Below are 18499 nucleotides of genomic sequence, written 5' to 3'. Positions count from 1 at the left end.
ATCCATATCATAGCGCATTTCAGATTTTTCTTCCTGAATAACAGTCACCCCATTTTCTTTATCCATTTATCTGTTGATGGACACTTAGATTGCTTCCACCTTTTGGCTATTGTGAATAATGCTGCTGTGAACATGGGTGTACAAATATCCCTTTAAGACCCTGCTCTCTGTTCTTTGGATCATATGCCCAGGAGTATAATTGCTGGGTTTACGGTAATTCTATTTTTAATTTTTGGAGGAACCGCTATAGTGTTTGCATCATGACTGTACATGTTGTTTTACATTTTGCTTTTTTCACTCAGTGACATATCTTGGAAATAAATCTGTCAGTATGTGAAGGTCTCACTCTCTTTAAAAAAAACTGTTTGAGGTATAATATATGCACAGAAATATACAGGAATCATAAATGAACAGCTGGACTAAATTTCATAAACTGAACACACCTAGAAACCAGAACCCAGCTCCAGAACAGCACATGACCAGCCCCCCCAGGATGCCCTTCACGTCTCTTCCAGGATGCCCCCTACTGTAACCACTAACCAGACTTCTAACAATATGAATTAATTTAATCTGTTTTTGTACTTGTTGGAAATTAAATCACACAGTATACATTGTTTTGTGTCTGCTGTCTTTTGGTCAGTGTTTTGCTTGTGAAATCCATCCATGCTGTTGCACGTTGCTGCATATCTTTCCTTCCAGTTGCTGTATAGTTCCCTCTATGTGAAAATGCTACCGTTTATTTATCCATCCAGTAACGAGAATGTGTTATTTGGTGGACGTATGTTGGCATCTGGTTGGAGTGGAATTGCTGGGTCATAGGATTTTTTCAGCTATAACAGAAACTGCCAGATGGTTTTCCTGGTGGTTGGACCGATGTGCTCTGCCACCAGCGGTGTATGAGCCGCCCATCCTCTGCATCCTCACCAGAATTTGGTGGTAGGTAGTCTTTTTTCCTTTAGCCATTCTGTTGGGTGTGTATCAGTGTTGCATTGTGATTTTAATTAGCATTTCTTTGACGACTAGTTGAGTAGCTTTTTAAATGTTCATTGTTCCCTTGGATTTCCTCTTTCGTGAAATTTTTGTTCAATTCTTTTGCCTGCTTTTCTGCATACACACACACACACACACAGGTATACTATACTCATAACTCATTATTTTTAACAGTAAAATTCTCCTAAGAACAAGGGGATTCTCCTGTGTAACCCTAATACTAATTTAACATTTCCTCAGTATCAATTTAACATTGATACAAAACTGTAGTCTAATTTGTAGTTTATACTTAAATTACCCCCATTGTCTCAATATCATATGTCACCACTGTCTGCTGTCTATCCCGGGTCACACTTTGAATCTAGCTGTCATCTTCTTTAGTCACCTTTACTCTAGAACAGGTGCCAGCTTTTTAATTTTCTTGTTATTGTTTTGGTTTTCATGACACCAACATTTTTGAAGAATACATGCCAACTACTTTCTGGAGTGTCCCTCAATTTGGCTTCATCTCATGTTTTCTGATGATTAGACTCAGATGAAACATTTTGGGCAGGAAACCTTCAGAAATTATGTTGTGTCCTTCTCAGTGCATGTTGGGTCGGGAAGCACATGATGTCGACTTGTGCCAATACTGGTGATGTTAATTTCTATCACCTGGTTAAGGCGATGTCTGCCAATACTGTCCACTTGTACTATTTTTTCCCTTTGTAACAAATAAGTAACTGTAGGAAGATCTTTGAGACTAAATAAATATCCTGCTCCTAATCAAACTTCCAATCAACGGTTTAAGCTCCCGTTTATGATCCTGACTGTCATCTCATGTTTAATATTCCAGGACCATCATAAATCCTAACAGGCCTGGGTTTCCTGTGACTGCTCGCAATGGGTAGGGTTGGGGGGACTGCACCAAGCTAATGGTGGCCAGAGGAATTAATCTCTGTGGTGGCCTAGGGGGATGAAGGGACTCAAACAGCTCAGCGATTACCTGAAAATCTGAGGCTGATAAGCATTCATGCCCCTATCCCATGAATAGGTAACGAAAGTCTACTTTGTGCCAGGCACTGTTCTAGGCCCTGAGGCACATCAGTGAGCAAAAGAGATTGAATCGCAGCCCTCCTGGAGCTGACAGGAATGTGGGAGCATTGAAGTAACAAACAGACATACATGTTTCATAGTGGCAAGCTGTATGGAAAAGCCAGCAGACAGGAGAGAGAGAGTAACAGGGTATCTGTCCCTGATAAGGCAATCCTGCTCCCTCTCCATCTCATCTACCTTCCTGTGGGTCTCCCCGCCTGTCGTCTGCCAGAAACTCTGGCTCAGCCAAGTGCACTTGCAGGCGCCATCTGCTCTCCATGGGAATGGGACCTGTGCCAGCCCCAGCGTCTGGACCCTTGGCACAGAGCCCCAGCACCCTGCAGCGAGGGAACTCTGGCTGGCCCCACCTCAGGACGGGAATCCTCTAGTTTGGCAGCCTGGGACTGGTGAGATGGAGGGCTTCTAAGAAGGGGAAGCCAGTGCAAGCTGGGTGGGCTCCCTGAAGGAGGTAGAGGCCTGCAGTGAGGAAAGTCCCTTAAGCAGACTGATGGTTGACGGGAGATGGATAGATAATAGTACTCATAAACACCATCAAACACATTCAGAGCATCTACTTAGCCAGGCTTTGGGTAAATGGTGGGCATTTGTTATCCCGCGGAATCTAAGTGCGTTTTATATGTCATCACATCCAAGAGGCAGGTGATATTTACCTCATTTTCAGATGAAAAGATTGGGGTTCAGAGAGGTGATGCCACAGTCCAGAGGTCACACAGTAGGTGCCTTGAAGGGCCTGAAAAGGAACTCTTCAAGAAAGATCTGCGTGGGTCCAAACACTGACTCAGAACCATCACGTGTTAACCTGAAAATCAGCACAGCATCCCACCCCCTGCTCCCTCCCACTTCTTTCCCAGGAAGCCTTCACCCCACCTTCTGCCCCACCTCCACCCCAGATTTCCCACCCCCCCTTTGGGCCAGCAAGAAACAGCTCTGGGTCACAATCTGCTGGTCTTAGCTCCAGTTGCTTACCTTGGCCAAGTAAGCGCAGATCTCTGAGCCTCAGTTTCTTCGTCTGCAAAATAGGGCTAGAAATAGAGCTACTAAAAGGAACCAGCGCGAGGATAACGTAAAGCCTCTAGCCCTGGGGCTGGGCCCTCTGAGCTCAGGGAACCGGAAGCGAGCCCTTAGGCAAGCAGCTAAACTCTCTGCGCCTGTTTCCTCCGGTGAGCAGGACAGAAAGCGATAACGCCTCTCCGATCCTTGAGGAATAAATGTGTACGCGCACGTGCAGAGCACTGAGCCGCGCGCACAGCTAGCCGCTGTTGCTGTTATTGTTGGACAAATAGGGTGGTGGCGTGGAGGCGGGGCCAAGCCGGCAAAGCCCTGGAGAATCGGGGCGCCACCTCCTACACCCCGCAGCTCAGGAGCCTGGGCTCGGGGGAGTCAGGGCCCGCTGTGATCCGAGACCCCGGCCAGCTCCTGCACACGCGGGGTGGCTGGGTCCCGCTTGGGGCGGTGACTTCGGCATTCAAGGCCCCCTTCCCGGCCGCCGGGGGCGGAGCCCGGAGCCCACCCCCTTCCTCGCCCCCGCGCGCTGCGGGCCCGGGGCGCGGAGAGCAGAGCCCTCGGAGCGCGCAGACCCAGCGCCAGTGGAAGCGCGGGGCTCAGAGGTCCCGGCATACGAGAGTGGGTACTGAGTGAGGGGCGCAGGTGGGGGCACTGACCCTTCCCCGGGTTCTGGTGGTGGGATGGGGAGGCAAACCCTTGGAGGGGAAATCGGCTCCAGCCAGGTATGGAGTGAGGGCTGGAGGCTTGGGGGCTCCCCAGGGTGATCGTGTGTCAAGAATATACCTGTGGTTGAGTGGGTAGGTGTGTGGTGGGTTGGGGATGTTACAGGGAGTTGTGCAAAGGTGGGTCCTGTTAAAAACAGAGGTGTCGGGGAGCTGGTGGGTGTGCAGGGAGTTGTGTGGGTCATGGGTGTACGTGGAGTAGGGGAGGGTGCGTGCGTGGACCGCGTGTTTGGGGCAGGTGTGCCAGGGAAGTGACGGGAGCAAGGGATAACGTCCCCAGGTGCATGTGAGGGAAGCTTGTGCATATGTGTGCGCGTGGGGGAACCTGATGTTGGGGCATTAGGAGTGTGCAAGGAGTCACTTGGCATGAATGTATAAGAAGGTTGGGTGCTCCAGAGGGGTGTTTCTGGGAGCTGATGTTGTTTGGGGCAAGTATGCAAGGAGATGAATGCGCAGAGGGGGAGGCGGGTGTTGGGCCCTGCCCTGGTGTGTGGCAGGGGGCTTGGGTATTCAGAGAGTGCAGGCTTGGGGGACACAGAAGTGTGTCGGCTACAGTGAAGTGTAGAGCATCATTGAGGATGTGTGAGGGAACAGGTGTGTGAACTCAGGATAGGTGTGTAGCTCATGGGGCAAGTGTGTAAGAGGCTATGGAATAAGTGTGCAACACTTATGTGGCTTTTTTTGTATCATTAATGTACAATTACATGAGCAACATTATGGTTACTAGACTCCCCCCATCAAGTCCCCACCACATGACCCATGTACAGTCACTGTTCATCGCTTGTCTTCTCTGTTATATTGCCTTCCCCATGCCCCACCCCACGTTATGTGTGCTAATTGTAATGCCCCATTTTCCCCCTTATCCCTCTCTTCCCACCCACCCTCCCCAGTCCCTTTCCCATTGGTAACTGTTAGTCCATTCTTGGGTTCTGTGTCTGCTGCTGTTTGTTCCTTCAGTTTTTTTCTTTGTTCTTACACTCCACAGATGAGTGAAATCATTTGATACTTGTCTTTCTCCGCCTGGCTTATTTCACTGAGCATAATACCCTCTAGCTCCATCCATGTTGTTGCAAATGGTAGGATTTGTTTTCATCTTATGGCTGAGTAATACTCCATTGTGTATATGTACCACATCTTTATCCTTTCATCTACTGATGGACACGTAGGTTGCTTCTTTTTCTTGGCTATTGTAAATAGTGCTGTGATAAACATAGGGGTGCATCTGTCTTTTTCAAACTGGGCTGCTGCATTCTTAGGGTAAATTCCTAGGAGTGGAATTCCTGGGTCAAATGGTATTTCTATTTTTGGTTTTTTGAGGAACCTCCACATTGCTTTCCACAATGGTTGAACTAATTTACATTCCCACCAGCAGTGTGGGAGGGTTCCCCTTTCTCCGCATCCTCGCCAACACTTGTCTTTTGGATGGTGGCCATCCTAAGTGATGTGAGGTGATGTCTCAGTGTGGTTTTAATTTGCATTTCTCTGATGATTAGCGATGTGGAGCATCTTTTCATGTGCCTGTTGGCCATCTGAATTACTGAATGTCCAGACCCCTGAGTTCTCTTCACAATTTGGGCCAGCCTCTTTTACTCTCTAGGCCTCCGTTTTACTATCTGTAGAGTGGGTCTTAGCGTCTTTGAATTAACTAGCCTCTGCCTGGAGTCTCTCCAGAGTCAGGTGTCAGGGGAAGGAGGAAGGTGAGACTTAACAACTGGTCTTTCTTTCCCTTACATCCAGTAAACCACTCTGGAGCTTCTCCCCAGCCATGGACAGCCCCAGTCTTCAAGCGCTCCAACAGCCTCTGCTGGCAGGTGTGGGCTGCGAGGCCCCAGACCAGAAGCCTGGCGAACTGAATGAGGGTCCCCCTTTCGAGGGACAATGTTTGCCAAATCCTTGAGGGGTTGGCAGTTCCTACCACCACCTCTTCCCTCTGTGAGCGCTGGTCTGAGGGAGCCAGGACCCCCTGATCTTGAGGTAGGAGCAGCAGACCTCAGTTGGAGTTGGGGTGGTGGTGGCTGGAGGTGAATCCTGCTGGGAGGGCCATCTGGTGGGCTGGTGGCTGGGGTATCTGCCTTTGGCCCGGAGTGTCACTTCCCAACTGGATGTGTGGGCTTCCTTGATTTCCACTTGCAGTTTTTCCTCTTTACATTTCCGCTGGTTTCTTAACCTCTGTATCTCCACATTTGTTTCATCTTTGTTCTCTTGCCTTTGGCTGTCTTCCCTTTGATTTTGGACTCCCCTGGTCTCTGTCTGCCCATCTCCCTCTAGAGCCAATGCACCTCTGGCCTTTGTTGGCCCTGGTCTCTTTTCTTTTTTCCAATTGTCACTTCTTGTAATTTCTCATTCCTCGTACACATCGTCAAGCTTGCCTTTTATTTTTTTAAACATGGCTTTCTGATTACAATTGCTGTATACAAAATCATCCTGAAACTTAGTAGCTTAAAACAACAATCGTTATTATCCCGTGAGGTTTCCATGGGCCAGGCCCTTGGGAATTGGGAAGGATGCGGCTCGGTGGTTCTGCCCTCTGGGTCTTTCATGAGGTTGCCATCAGCCAGTGGCTAGAGCTGAAACAGTCAGGGGCTGAAGCAGCCGGGGGCTGGCTGGGTCTCTCTCTTCGTGTAGTCTTGCTTCTTCTTGGGTCTCCCCACGCGGCCTGGTTTGGGCCTTCTCACGGCACGGCAGCTTCAGGGCAGACTCCTCCGAGGCCTCAGCCTCCAGGATGTGTTGCGGCGAAGCAGAACCTGCCTCACCTTTTCTGACTTATGCTCGGAACTCCTGTGGCATTACTTCCGCCACAGTCTATCAATTATGAGTCATGGCCTGCCCTGACTCAAGGAGAGGGGACACAGACCTCACCCCTAGATGGGAAAAGTATCAGTCACACTGTCAGAAGGGCATGGTGGGGTGGGAGAGAGGGTTGTGGCTATTTTTGGAAACAGCTTGCCACAGCGTGCCAGTGAGCCTGCTTCCACATCGTGTGGGTGAGAGAATTCCACTGTTTGAAGACTTCTAGGACCTGATTTCTACTAGTTCTTATTCACGGTTCCTTGTGTGCCTGGTTATCTTTAGCTGTATGCTGGTCATTGTATTAAGAAAGTTATTTTTAGGGAAAATTATTTTGAGGCCTAGAGTGGGTAGCTTTCTCCAGACAGGATTTGGCTTACGTCTGACAGCTGCGTGGGGCACCAGCTAGAGATCATCTTGAATCGAATGCGAGATTTAAAAGAGGCCTTCCCTGTTCTTTTGACCACTCTGTTAATCTGGGATTTTCTTTTTGGCTTTACATTAGTTCCTTAAAATATTGTAAGCTATGTGATGAGGATTAAAAAATTAGTTATCTAGAAAGCAGACTTGTCCTGGTAATTTAGGCCACCACAGGTCTCTCTCCTAATCTCCCATTTTTCTAGTTTTCTGTCTGCGTTGGTGTGTATCTCCACTTCAGAGGCTTTTAACTGAGATTGTAAGCATTGTAGTATCCATGATTGGTCCTGGGAATCCCTTGAAATTTAACTCAAAACTTTGGGTATGGGTGGGGCTCTTCTTTGGAAACAAGGTCTACGAGCTTCCACAAAAAGGAATCCAGGATGTAGAAAAAAGCCAGTCCCCTGTAATATTTTTCTCTCTTGGTGTCTCTGGGGGCTGTGGGGAACAGGACAGTGGGCACAGATGCCCACCCAGGCCTTCTCCCACCCACAGGACGTGTCGTCCAGTGACAGCGAGCGACTCAGGCTGGGATGGGGGCAGCCTTCTCTCCCCGCTCCTACCCCACGACCACCTGGGCTTGGCTGTCTTCTCCATGCTGTGCTGTGTCTGGCCTGTGGGCATCGCTGCCTCCTCTCTGGCTCAGAAGGTCAGTCTGTGGACGGGGCTGGGAGGGGACTGATATGAGCAAAATGTATTCAGAACAAAAGGAAAATCATAAAAGCCATGCCGGGCAGGGGTGGGGGAAAGACGGATGGGATTTGCTGGAAACGTTCAGGGGTAAAATGAAGTGTTGCCCAGAGCAGCGCTGAAGGACCTGAACTCAAATCCTAGGTCTGCCACTCAAGATTTTTGCGCAAGCCACTTAATCTCCCTGTGCTTCATTTTCCATTTGTAAAGTGGGGGTAATTCCTACCTCAGGGTCGCTGTGAGGATCGAATGAGGACAGTGGCATGTAGTGTGCACGTACGTTTATTCGTCCCCCAGTATCCCCTCTGCCTGACCCACAGTAGCGGCTTGCCATTTGTTTTTGGAATATATGAATATGAGGGTGTGCCGGCTCAGGGAGGGAACAGAAGGGTCTGGGGCTGTGGGAAGCTGGGTGGGATGAGGGGACGCCTGAGTCACTGCTGCCCATCGCCTCCACAGACGAACGAGGCGTGGGCCAAGGGGGACGTCCGGGGAGCAGGGGCCGCCTCCCGCCGCGCCTTCCTGCTGGGGTCGTGGCTGTTGGGCTGGTGCACTTATGTGGCTGCCCTGGTGACCCTGGCCGCCTGCCTCGCCTCTCAAGACCCGCCCTAGCTGCCCCCACCCCTCACTGTGAACCCAGAGGCTGCGGCGCATCCAGGGGCAGAGGAGAGAATCCGGCAGGTGCAGGAGGCAGCAGGGGTGGCATGGCCTCCAGAATCGGGAGTGACACGGCAACCCCTTCCTCCACCCCGGCTGCTGCAACGTGAGATTAAACACCACACACTGCTGCAGCCCTGTCTGTCTGTCTGCATGTGGGGGGAAAGGTGGAGGGCGCTGGGGTTGCCTGAGACCAGGAAGGAACAAGCCAGGGCGACAGGCTGTCCCCAAGGAGCTCCCAGACGCCTCAAAGCTGGAGATGGGGGATTCTGAGGGGAGGACGAATTCCAAATTGCAGAATGTTCTCTGCATAGTGTGGGGCGTCGGTGGAGAATGACAGGTGGGTTCCAAGTCCTGGGTGTCAGCTGCATACCAGCGGCCCGAGTAAGTTCTCTTTGAGCCTCACTTTTTCTCATCTGCGAAGTGGGGCTGCTTTTCTCTGAGCTGTGGTGAGGGCCCAGTGGGTCACACATGAAAAGGCAGCCTCCCTCTGAGCTCTGGAACAACTCGGAAGGCTCTACGCAACCAAAGGGGGGCGGACTTGGGACCACGGGCTCAAATGAGAGGAAAGCTCTGGTCTCCATGCTGTGGCCCCCTTTCCTCTGCTGGCTCCGTCCTGTGCAGGTTCCCACTCCTGACGGAGGACAATGGCGCGGGCACCCGAGAACCTGTCTCAGGAGCCCCAGTGGGAGGCAGTTCTTTGGGAACCAGATGGTCCGAGCCTGGGAAGGCAGAACAGGAGCGGCTCACTAAGTGGGGCCTGAGGCCACCAAGCAATGCAGTGATAGGCGGTTTGGCTCACTCAGCTTAGGGCCCTTCTGGCGGACCTTCCTGGAAGAAAGCGCTCCTCCCATGTGGCCTCCTGAGCATCTCATGGAGCATCACTTCCTATCCATATTTACGCCTTTCCTTCTTGGCTACTGGGGATGAAAATGACACCTGCCCAAAGGGGCGTCTGTGGGAACTGGGTGAGCTGGTTCAAGCACGTGAAGCATGCAGGAGGCCTATCAGGCGTGTCATTTTCATCATAAACCCCCAAACATCAGTGGCCCACAGGAGATGGGGACCATGTGGCTCAGCTGTGGGACACTCACTCCTTGTGGGATGCTTGCATGTTCTGGGCTCCTGGCCAAGAGGTGGGGGGTGGAGGGAGTCACATGGCAACTAAAGTGCATCCACATGGTATTTCCATAGGCCCCTCAGGGCGTGCTGACACCCTGGGCTGAGAACCAACAGGCCTTGGCCACCTCCACTTACAGGTGGGGGACCACGAGTGTGCTGGCATCTCCTCAGGTTGAGCAGCGAGGGCCCTGGGACTGGACTGAGCAGGACCCTGGCTCCACCAACTGGCTGGTGGCCTCCTGCACCAACTGGCTTCCAAGTCGGTTTCTTCATCTTAAAAAGGGGGCCATAACCACCTCACCTCGAGGGGTTGTGGGCCGGCTGCGGCAGTACTCAGAGCCAGGTTCCTCGCCAAGGCTCCATGTGCTGTGTCCACTCCGCCCCGGACCCCTCATCCCTCACGTGCTTTGTTAGTCGCAGTGGCCTCCTGGCTGGTCCTTGACACTCTGCAGCTCAACCCCTGGCTGCCTCCTGGGCTTCCCACGGATGCACACCTCTCCGTGAGCACATCCCTGACTGATGCATCAGGTGTGCCCTCCCCAAGCCCCTCTTCCCTGCTGTTTGTTTGTAATATTTACCACTATCGGCCAAACACCAGTTTTTGGTTCATTGCCCACTGCTCCTCAGCCCTGGGCTCTGTCTGGGTCCCAGCCACTGCCAAGTCCTCAGCACCCCACAAGGCCTGCACACAGGGGGCTCAGCAGATATTTCTCAGGCTGAATGAATTCATTCAGTGCATACGCAATCCTTGTAGTGCCTCCCTGGGGCAGCCAGGGTCTGTGACCCCAGGCTCAGGGGCCCCTGCAGCTACAGGACCACAAGCTCACCAGGCTACACAAGGACAGTGAGGCAGGGCAGGGCCGCTGGTTTATTTTCCGCAGGAGGTAGTGGGTGGTGGCAGCAGAGGCACCTGCCCCAGCCGCCTCAGCTCTTGGAGTAACGTCTCTGCAGTGATTCTCGGTAGAAGCGGAAGACATGCCGCGAGGCGGCCTGGGCCGCAGCCAGGCACTGCTGGAGCTGGGAGGGAGAGGGGCTGGTCAGTGCTGAGGGCCAGCTCCACGCCACACTCAGCCGGGCTGCCCCCGGCCCCATCTGATTCTCAGGCCCACACCCCGTGAGGCTGGTGGGGAGGGGATTATTCCAAGTGCATCTGCTTCTTTCCCATTTCATGGGCTTTCTTAGAGGGGATAAGAGCCACAAGCACTGTGACTCCAAATAATCTTGAAAGCCATGGCATCTGAGACCCCCAAGTCTTTACAGCCACACATTCCTAGATTCACGGAGGTCCAGGTTGGAAATGCTTTTGGAGACCATCTGACCCAAGAGTTTCCAAACTCTGTTTTAAGACCTGGAATTCAGGGAGTTGCATGGCTTTGCGCTGAAAGCTGGGGGGCCTTGAGGTGCTCCCACCTTCTGATTTTAATGTGAGCTCTTTTCCTGACTCATGAACTGGGCTTCCCTTTAAAATTCCTAAAAGGTTTCTGTGCTACAAAGTCTGAAAATGCCTCCTCTTTACAGAAGGGATGTAAGGGGCTCTCCTTAAATATCCGAGCCCAGGGCAGAACTGGGACAAGACCTTGTGCCAGGGGGGAGGGAAGAACCTGGGGGTCACCCCCAGCTCCACGCTGGTACCTCAGCATCGGAGTAGAGCCCCTTGGTGGTGGACATCAGCAGCTTCTGTTCCACACTGTCGAGTGCAAAGGTCAGGACTGCCCGGGCCTCCTAACGACAAGGGATAGAAGACCCTGGACTTAAGATACGACCTTGGCTGGTCCCAAAGAGGGGACTTTTTCACAGCTAGCACTTGCATATGAAGTGTAGCTGACGTACGACCCCCTAACGCTCTCTTCCTCTCATAGAACTGTTCCCCACTTCATTCTGAGGGGGGCTTCCAAGTAGTTTCCCTGCCCTGTGGGGAAAGCCAGATTGCTGGTCATTACCCATCAACCTCTCAGCCCTCACCTTGTCCTGCCAGGGCTGGAAGCTGGCAAACTTTTCCCAGACTCCCCTGCCACCTAAGTTCCACCAGTAGGAGACTGGGAGGAGGGAATGCTGCATCCGGGTCTGTGCTCAACAGAAGCCAGGTGCCATGGCTGCACTCCCTACAGTAGCCATGGAGTTGGGGTGGGTTGACAGCCAGGACAAAGCCAGGATATCTTCTGTGCATCCAGAACTGCAACAGCATCTCCACCAGCACAGAGCAGGAGCTGGCTAGAGGCTCCCAAGTCTTTGGGTAGCACCCCTTTTTCCTTTCTGCTCTTTCAGTTCTTCCAACACAGTTATAGCCAGTTCCTTGCAGTAAATGCCTTCTGAAATACTCTTGAGTGGTGTCTTTCCTGCCTGGCCATGACCATTACAGTACTGGGCAAGTAACTCTGCCTAACCAGGACCCTAGGACACTGAACTTGAGCCAGTGAGGAAAACCCTCTCCTCTTCTCTGCTTTTTGATCCTCTTAAGAGGGAAGCATGGAGCTTTAGGGGCCAGTCACAGCCTCAGGGAAGATGCTGGCCAGAGAAGGGAGCCCATGTGCAAAGGGCAGGGACTGAGAGGCAAAGCAGCAAACCCTGATGGTGTCTGAGGCCCTCGCTCCAGCTACACCTCTGTTCTGAGTTTGATGCTCAAGGTCAGTACATTCCCTTTCTGCTTAAGTAGGTCTGAGTTGGGTTTCTAGCATTTGCCCTGAGAAGCAGAGCAGAGCTTGCCAACTGAGGCTGACATGGTTCCAGCCTGTCCTGGAGAAGTGAGGCAGTGTTTGTGGGTGACCTTTCACAGCTCTGGCCTTCAGACCTACCTTTTCTTGCTTGACTGTGGGGTCCAGCATGAGGGTCCCATCAGAGTCCAGGGCACAGGTGACCCCACAGAACAGGGCCCGCATAGGCAATCCCGCATCCACCAGTGCCATGCAGGTGGCGTTCAGGCAACAGGCCAGGAGCTGGGTGCCACAGGGAGGGGTTAAGAAGCATTTCTACTGTAGGGCTGGCCAGCAAGGCCTGCCCATGCCTCCATCCACCCTGCCAGCGCTCGCGGTGGACTTCACTGATTAGTCACAAGCAGGCAGTGTCACAGTGGTTCTAAGTGGCTCTGGGATCCACCTCTCAGTTGTGTGACCTCAAGCAAGGAACTTCCTTCCTCTGAGCCTCAACTGGCTCATGATACATATATGAACTGAAGCAGGTGCCAAGTGCCCTCAAGGACAATGGAGGGCAGAGGGCAGAAACCTTCCATGATCACGTGGGGAGGCAGTGACAAGAGGCAGAGCAAGGCCCAGGGTCTGGAATCTAGCAGGATGCCACTACCCAGTGACAGACTGAGGAGCTATCGCTCTTAGGGAGCACATGGTCCAGGGGTGAAGGGTGCCTGTGGCAAGGTCCAAGGGGAGCACAGGCCTGGAGTCAGACAGCAGGCCCTGCCTCAGTTTCCTCGTCTCTCCTCCCCAGGCCTAGCAGAGCAGGTAAGGGCCCAGCTTTACAGCCAGTCAGTCCCACCTCTGCCACTGCCCCTCCATATATCCCGTGTGAAATGGGGTCACAACAGCCCTTCCCTCTTGCTGTCTGTGAAGTGCCTGCCCAACGCAGGGCCACGTACCAGCAAGGCCCTCTAGAAATGCCAGTCTCTGGCCCTCATCCCAGCCTCTCGCCCAACCATAGGGCTCTTTCTAGTTCAAGCTGCTGACTCAACTGCTCTGCTGACTCAGGGTTCCCCTAGCATTGAGCCTTAAATCCAAGTTCAGGGTCAGAGTGGTCAGTCAATGGTACAGGCCTGGGCTTATGTTCTGCCTCTGTTGCCTTCCACTTGTGTGACCCTGGGCAAGTGACTTCCTCTCTCTGAGCCTGTTCTCTTACCTGAAACATGCGGACACAAGAACACCCACCTGCCAGGGGCCTTGGGATCAAGTCCTGGCTCTGCCAATTACTTGCTGTGCCTTAGTTTCCTCATTTGGAACCCAAGGATTACAATGGCACCTGCTTCTTACGCTGTGAGGATTAAATGAGTTATTATGTGTAAGGTGCTCAAAACAGTGCCTGGCACAGAGCACGCACTCAAGCTGTGTTGGCTATTCTTCAACAAGTGGGTGCCTGTCGAGTGTTTGAAGGTCGTCTGGCTAGGACAGGGTGCACACGTGGCCACCAGCAAGGGAGGCAATCAGGGACATTCTGGAGGACTTCCTGAGGAGACGGCCTGTGGGAAAGGATACCGAGCCAGCATCACTGACGACCTGCAGCACCACGGTGATGGAGGTGCGGGGGTGCAGTGTCCCCAGCACCACGGCTTCACACGTGTTCCGGATCAGCCGCTCCCGGCTCTTCTCAGCTACGCCTGGGGAAATCGGAGTGGGGCGGGGCTGTCAGGCTCTTCCCCTCCATCCGGCTCACCTTCCTCCATGTGCCCACCCAGTTCCTCTGGAAAGGGCCTGCATTCTTAGCCCGGGCTGGTGCAGGACCCCGTATAGATGATAGAGGATCCCCGGTGGGGGGAGGCAGGGCCTGACCACCACCCACCACCCCTGCCCCCTCCAGCATCTCTCCTGGGAGAGGAAAATGGCGGGGGGGCCCATGCTGCTGCCCATTCCCACCTGCGGGGACCCAGCCCCCAGGGGTGAGGCGGACAGAGGGGAAAAGGGCCAAAAAAACAGGTCAGAGGAAAGAAGAGGAGATGGAGCCAGGCACGAAGAGGGAGGACAGGAAGACCGAGACACTCAGAGGCAGAGAGTTGGAGAAAGAGGTAGAAATCGCTGAGGGGAGAATGGAGACTGGGATGGAGGTGAGGGAGAAGTAGGGCAAGAGGCCCCAGGGAGCAGGACATCTGGAGAGCTGGCTGGGCCCAATTACCAGGCAGCCCGATCTTCGGCCTCAGGATCACTTCCAGGGTGGCCTTGTTGAAGATCTCTTTGCTGACCTTCACCTCGGCTGGCCCGTACACGCCTGCCAGGACGGAAGTATCCCCTGGGGAGACAGTGTGTGAGGCCTCACCCGCATCTTCCCTGTCTCTGGGGCCCGATGCATGGCACCTACTAGTGTGGGCACTGAGGCGATGGCCAGGGCTCCCCATGTCATCCCCACTCCGCCCAATGTTAGCTGGCAGTGGTTCTCCAAGCACTTGCTTCCCATTGCTGCCAATAAAAGGGGGATAACAGTACCTCCTCCGTAGCATCGTGAGGATTAAGTAAGTTGATCCACGTAAAACACTGAGACTGTGCTGAATGCACAACAGACTTTAGCTAATATTATTAACTTTAACAGGAAGTTCTTCTTGAGAGCTAACCTTCCTCCCTATTACTGCAGCTGGTCTCAACCTCTCCTTCCAAAGCCTCCCTCAGTCCAGCTCTCCTTCCTCAGGTTCTGCAGCAACGAGACCACCTGAGAAATGGATAAATATCTGGGGCTGGGTCCTGACTCTTGCCTTCCCCCGAGTGGCCAGGAACGGGGACGGGGTGGGGTGAGGAGGTAAGACCTGGCAAATAAAAGCCTGGCTGCTAGTCCTGTCCGCTGCCTCCTGCTCTGGAACCTTGGCTGATTTTGCTCACTTCTCCAGGCTTCAGTTTTCCCATCTACAAAATGAAGCGACTGGATGACACAGCAGCTTCCAAATTTTTCTGATCGTAACTCCCAATAAGAAGTGTATCTTATGGTGGGATACAAAAGTCATGCACATCTGTGTGTGTGTAAATGCAACGGACCTCACAGAACAGCTCTCACCATTACTGCTTTGACGTACTCTGATATTTTTTACTTATTCCAGTTAAAAAGAACCACTAACGAAAAGCAGTGGTTCTCAACCATGGCTATATGCTGGAATCACCGGGGAGATTTAAAAGATATGGATGCCCAGGCCCCACCCCCAGGGAGCCTAACTTAACCGCTGGGGAGGGCGGCTCAGGCGCTGGGAGTGTCAGAGCCCCAGTAGGCCTTTCTAGTGTGCAGCTGTGCGTGAAGAAATGGCGCTGGAGTCAGCTTCAAAACGTTGGCTGGCCATCAGATCACTGCAGTGGTTACAAATGCAGAGGGACCAGCCTTCGTAGGTGTGCGGTGGAATCTGGGGCTCTGATTTCTTAAAAAACTCACCAGAGATTCTGAGGACACACTTATGAGGGCTCCCCTTGCTTTGGGGTCTTGGGGCTCTGGGGTTTTAGAACATGGGTGGGGCTAACTTTCTCAATACTTCCTAAGTCTAAGAAATGCCAGGCATCTGAATTTAGCAAGAGAGCTAAGCCTGGGGGAGGGTGGGGGAAGGTAACCAGGTTGGCACGTTTTACCTGGAGTTGGGGGGAAGGGGGAAATTACCCACTAGAGTAAGTTCACGCTAGGCTCTTCATTCCTGTTACTTGGATGAGCTGCCTGTGGTCAGCTGGGCAGAGACCCTCCTTCCCTCCCTTCCCCTCCATACTGACTCCAGCTCCTCTCTGCCGCATTTCTCTCCTCTCTGCAAACACTTCACCTTCAACTCCCCACTTATCTGCTCCTCTCATTGCCACACCCAAAGAGCCTTCCCCATTCGCTGTCTCTTCTCCCCACTGACCCCACCACTCCACCGGAGCAGCTCTTGACAGTGTCCCCGATAGCATCAGTCCGGACTGCCAACCCATGGGTCTATTCCGTCCTCTCAGCAGCACCGGCGCAGTGGGTTGGCCCTCACAGCTCAGACACATGCACCTCTGGACCCTGGGTCACTGCCCTCTCTTGGTTTCCCCCCTGCCTCACTGGCTGTTTGTTCTCAGTGTCTTCTGCTAGCTCCTCACCAGTGAGAAGACCCAAGGCTTACTAGTTCCTGGAATCTCTTCTCTTTTCCATCTACACTTACTTTCTGGCTGATTTCATTCACTCAGTAGCTTGAAAGACCATCTACAGCCAGAGGATTCCAAATTTAATGCCCAGACTGGGTCTCTCTTCTGAATTCCAGACTTGTATGTCCCACTGCCCAGTCCACACCACTTCTGCAATGTCTACCAGGCACGGCAAGCTTCACGGCCCAGACTTTCCTCCTCGTCTCCTCCCAGCACAGCTGATATGCGGAAAAACCTTGCGTTACCCGAGTCTGTCTCACACCCCCAAAACAAAGTGTCCGCAAATTTTGTTGGCTTTACCTTCAAAACACACCCGGAATCTCACCACCTTCACTGCTTCCACTCCGGTCTCAGCCACCTTTCCCTCATACCCTCCACAGTCAATACTGGAGCCAGAGATTTTCTGTTAAAATATATTCAGATCCTGTCCTCCCTCTGAGCAAAGCTTCCAGTGATTGCCATCTCACTTGCTAGGCCTTCAATGCTGTGCAGCCCTTCTCACCTTTCTAACCTCCTCCTTGCTCCAGCCACACTCATCTCCCAACTGTTCCCTAAACACACCACGCAAGTTCTTCCTTCCGGGCCTCTGTTCCGCTGTTCCCAGGCTTGCTTTGCTTTTCCTCCTGATACCTTCGGAGTTTGCTTCCCTACTTTTGGGTCTTTATCCAACTACCACCATCTCACTGAGGTCTTTCCTGATCATCCTACTAAGACTGCATCCCTCCAGGGCACACTCTCTTCCCCTTTCCTACTACATTTTTTCCCAGAGCATTTTAGGCTGTATTTCATGTAGTTATCTTCTGTCTCCCTGACTAGAATGTAAATTGTTAGGGCAGGGACTTGGAAAAAAAAACTTAATTTATGTATTCTTAGTGCCCAGAAGAAATACACATGTTCAGTGAAGGAATGAGTGAAAGGTTTTGTACCCAAGTGAGCATTTATCAGGGTGAGTCTTAGGCCTATCTCCAGAAGAATATTTACCTGGGTCAGGGAGTTGAGTCTCGTTTGAAAGGTATTTTAACTAAGGGAAGGAGATTTTTTTTTTTACCCAATAGGTAAGACCTGCCCAAATCTTAGGGATATTTACTCATATAGAGAGATGTGTATCCAGTCAAAAGGGTATTTACCCAATTGGTGGGGTGGGGATGGAACATCACCCTCAATCTGAAAAGTATTTACATGGGTAGATTTGCCGCGGTCTAGGGAATAATTAAGCTAGGGGCGGTGATTTTCCAGTGTACGAAGAACTTATGCAAAAGTACAGGTTGTTGCCTAAGCCACGGTGTGTGTGTGGGAGGCGGAGGTGGGGGGGTGGTGGTACCTAGTCAAGGGCAATATTCACCCTAGTGTGGAATCTTTTCCTATTCTAGATACTCCTTCTTATGGTGTCTGTCCCGCTCCTATTCTGAAGAACATTTACCAGGGTGGAGATACCTTCTTCCTTCTAGTCGGGAGGGAGAGAGAAGCTGTCCCCTGGCGCATCCATCTAGGCAAGAAGTCCATCAGCCCAGCAGGGCCATTTACCAGCTAGTATCAGGGGAGGTGGCCCGCCTTTTAACGGTACAGTGTAACCGCTCCTTAAAACAAATACGACCTAGGTGAACGTGGCCCGGGGTAGTATTTACCTGGGTCGAGTACCTACCTTGCAGGAAAGAGGCAGAGCCATCTGGCCGAGACAGCAAGTTCTGCTCGCAGGCAAAGTGCCGGAGACTGCAGCCGGGGGCCCGAGGATCGGATTCTGTTCCAGACTCATTGCGGATCTTCGCGTCAGCCTGCATGGTACCCCTGCACCTCACCAGAGCCCACGTGCAGCCAGGACTGCCGCTTCCGAGGAGAGGCGCGCGCCTGCGTACAGGCTGTGTATACAGTGCGCACGCGCCTAGAGCGAGGGTTGTGGGGACTCCGGGTTCAGCGCCCGCACGTGTCCCTGCGTTTACTAACAATCTGCCCCCCACCCCTCCCGCTTCGCAAGTGCAAGAAAGCCATTGGAGAGTAGAGATGAGGGGGCGGGCCTTGGCCTGGGTTCGTGCTACCCGAGGCCCCCGGACCGTAAAATCCTGAGGCGCTGGCCAGGTTGCCTTCTTCTTTGCCTGCTATAGAGATCACGATGAGGCGATCCGAATAATTTTGGGGAAGCTAGACTACTTTATCCAATCACCTATGTGTCCTGGAGACTGCAGGACTAGTAGCCGGTGGTTTCTTGAGAGGGTGGTGCTGGCATTTAAGTCAGGC

The 18499-nt window shown here is 52.6% G+C and overlaps 2 protein-coding genes across 2 annotated transcripts; one reads left to right on the top strand and one right to left on the bottom strand.

Annotated features, from left to right (window-relative positions):
* Nucleotides 1-3541: 3541 nt before the first annotated feature.
* Nucleotides 3542-8497, top strand: TMEM91 (transmembrane protein 91; the record flags this gene model as incomplete). Its single annotated transcript, XM_057493353.1, has 4 exons — nt 3542-3732; nt 7512-7665; nt 7938-7982; nt 8166-8497. Coding segments are annotated over 4 exons (543 nt in total), but the record flags the coding sequence as incomplete, so codon positions are not given.
* A 1828-nt stretch (nt 8498-10325) lies between these two features.
* On the bottom strand, nt 10326-18128 carry EXOSC5 (exosome component 5). The gene is made up of 6 exons (XM_036896567.2): nt 17910-18128; nt 14316-14408; nt 13682-13803; nt 12278-12418; nt 11118-11207; nt 10326-10502 (listed from the first exon to the last, which is right to left on the bottom strand). The coding sequence occupies exons 1-6, from the start codon at nt 18043-18045 to the stop codon at nt 10410-10412; spliced, it is 675 nt and encodes a 224-aa protein (XP_036752462.2). The 5' UTR covers nt 18046-18128; the 3' UTR covers nt 10326-10409.
* Nucleotides 18129-18499: the final 371 nt, after the last annotated feature.

Source organism: Manis pentadactyla, chromosome 15 (genome assembly GCF_030020395.1).
Source record: "Manis pentadactyla isolate mManPen7 chromosome 15, mManPen7.hap1, whole genome shotgun sequence".
NCBI lineage: Eukaryota > Metazoa > Chordata > Mammalia > Pholidota > Manidae > Manis > Manis pentadactyla.
This window is presented reverse-complemented; position numbering and strand designations above follow the sequence as displayed.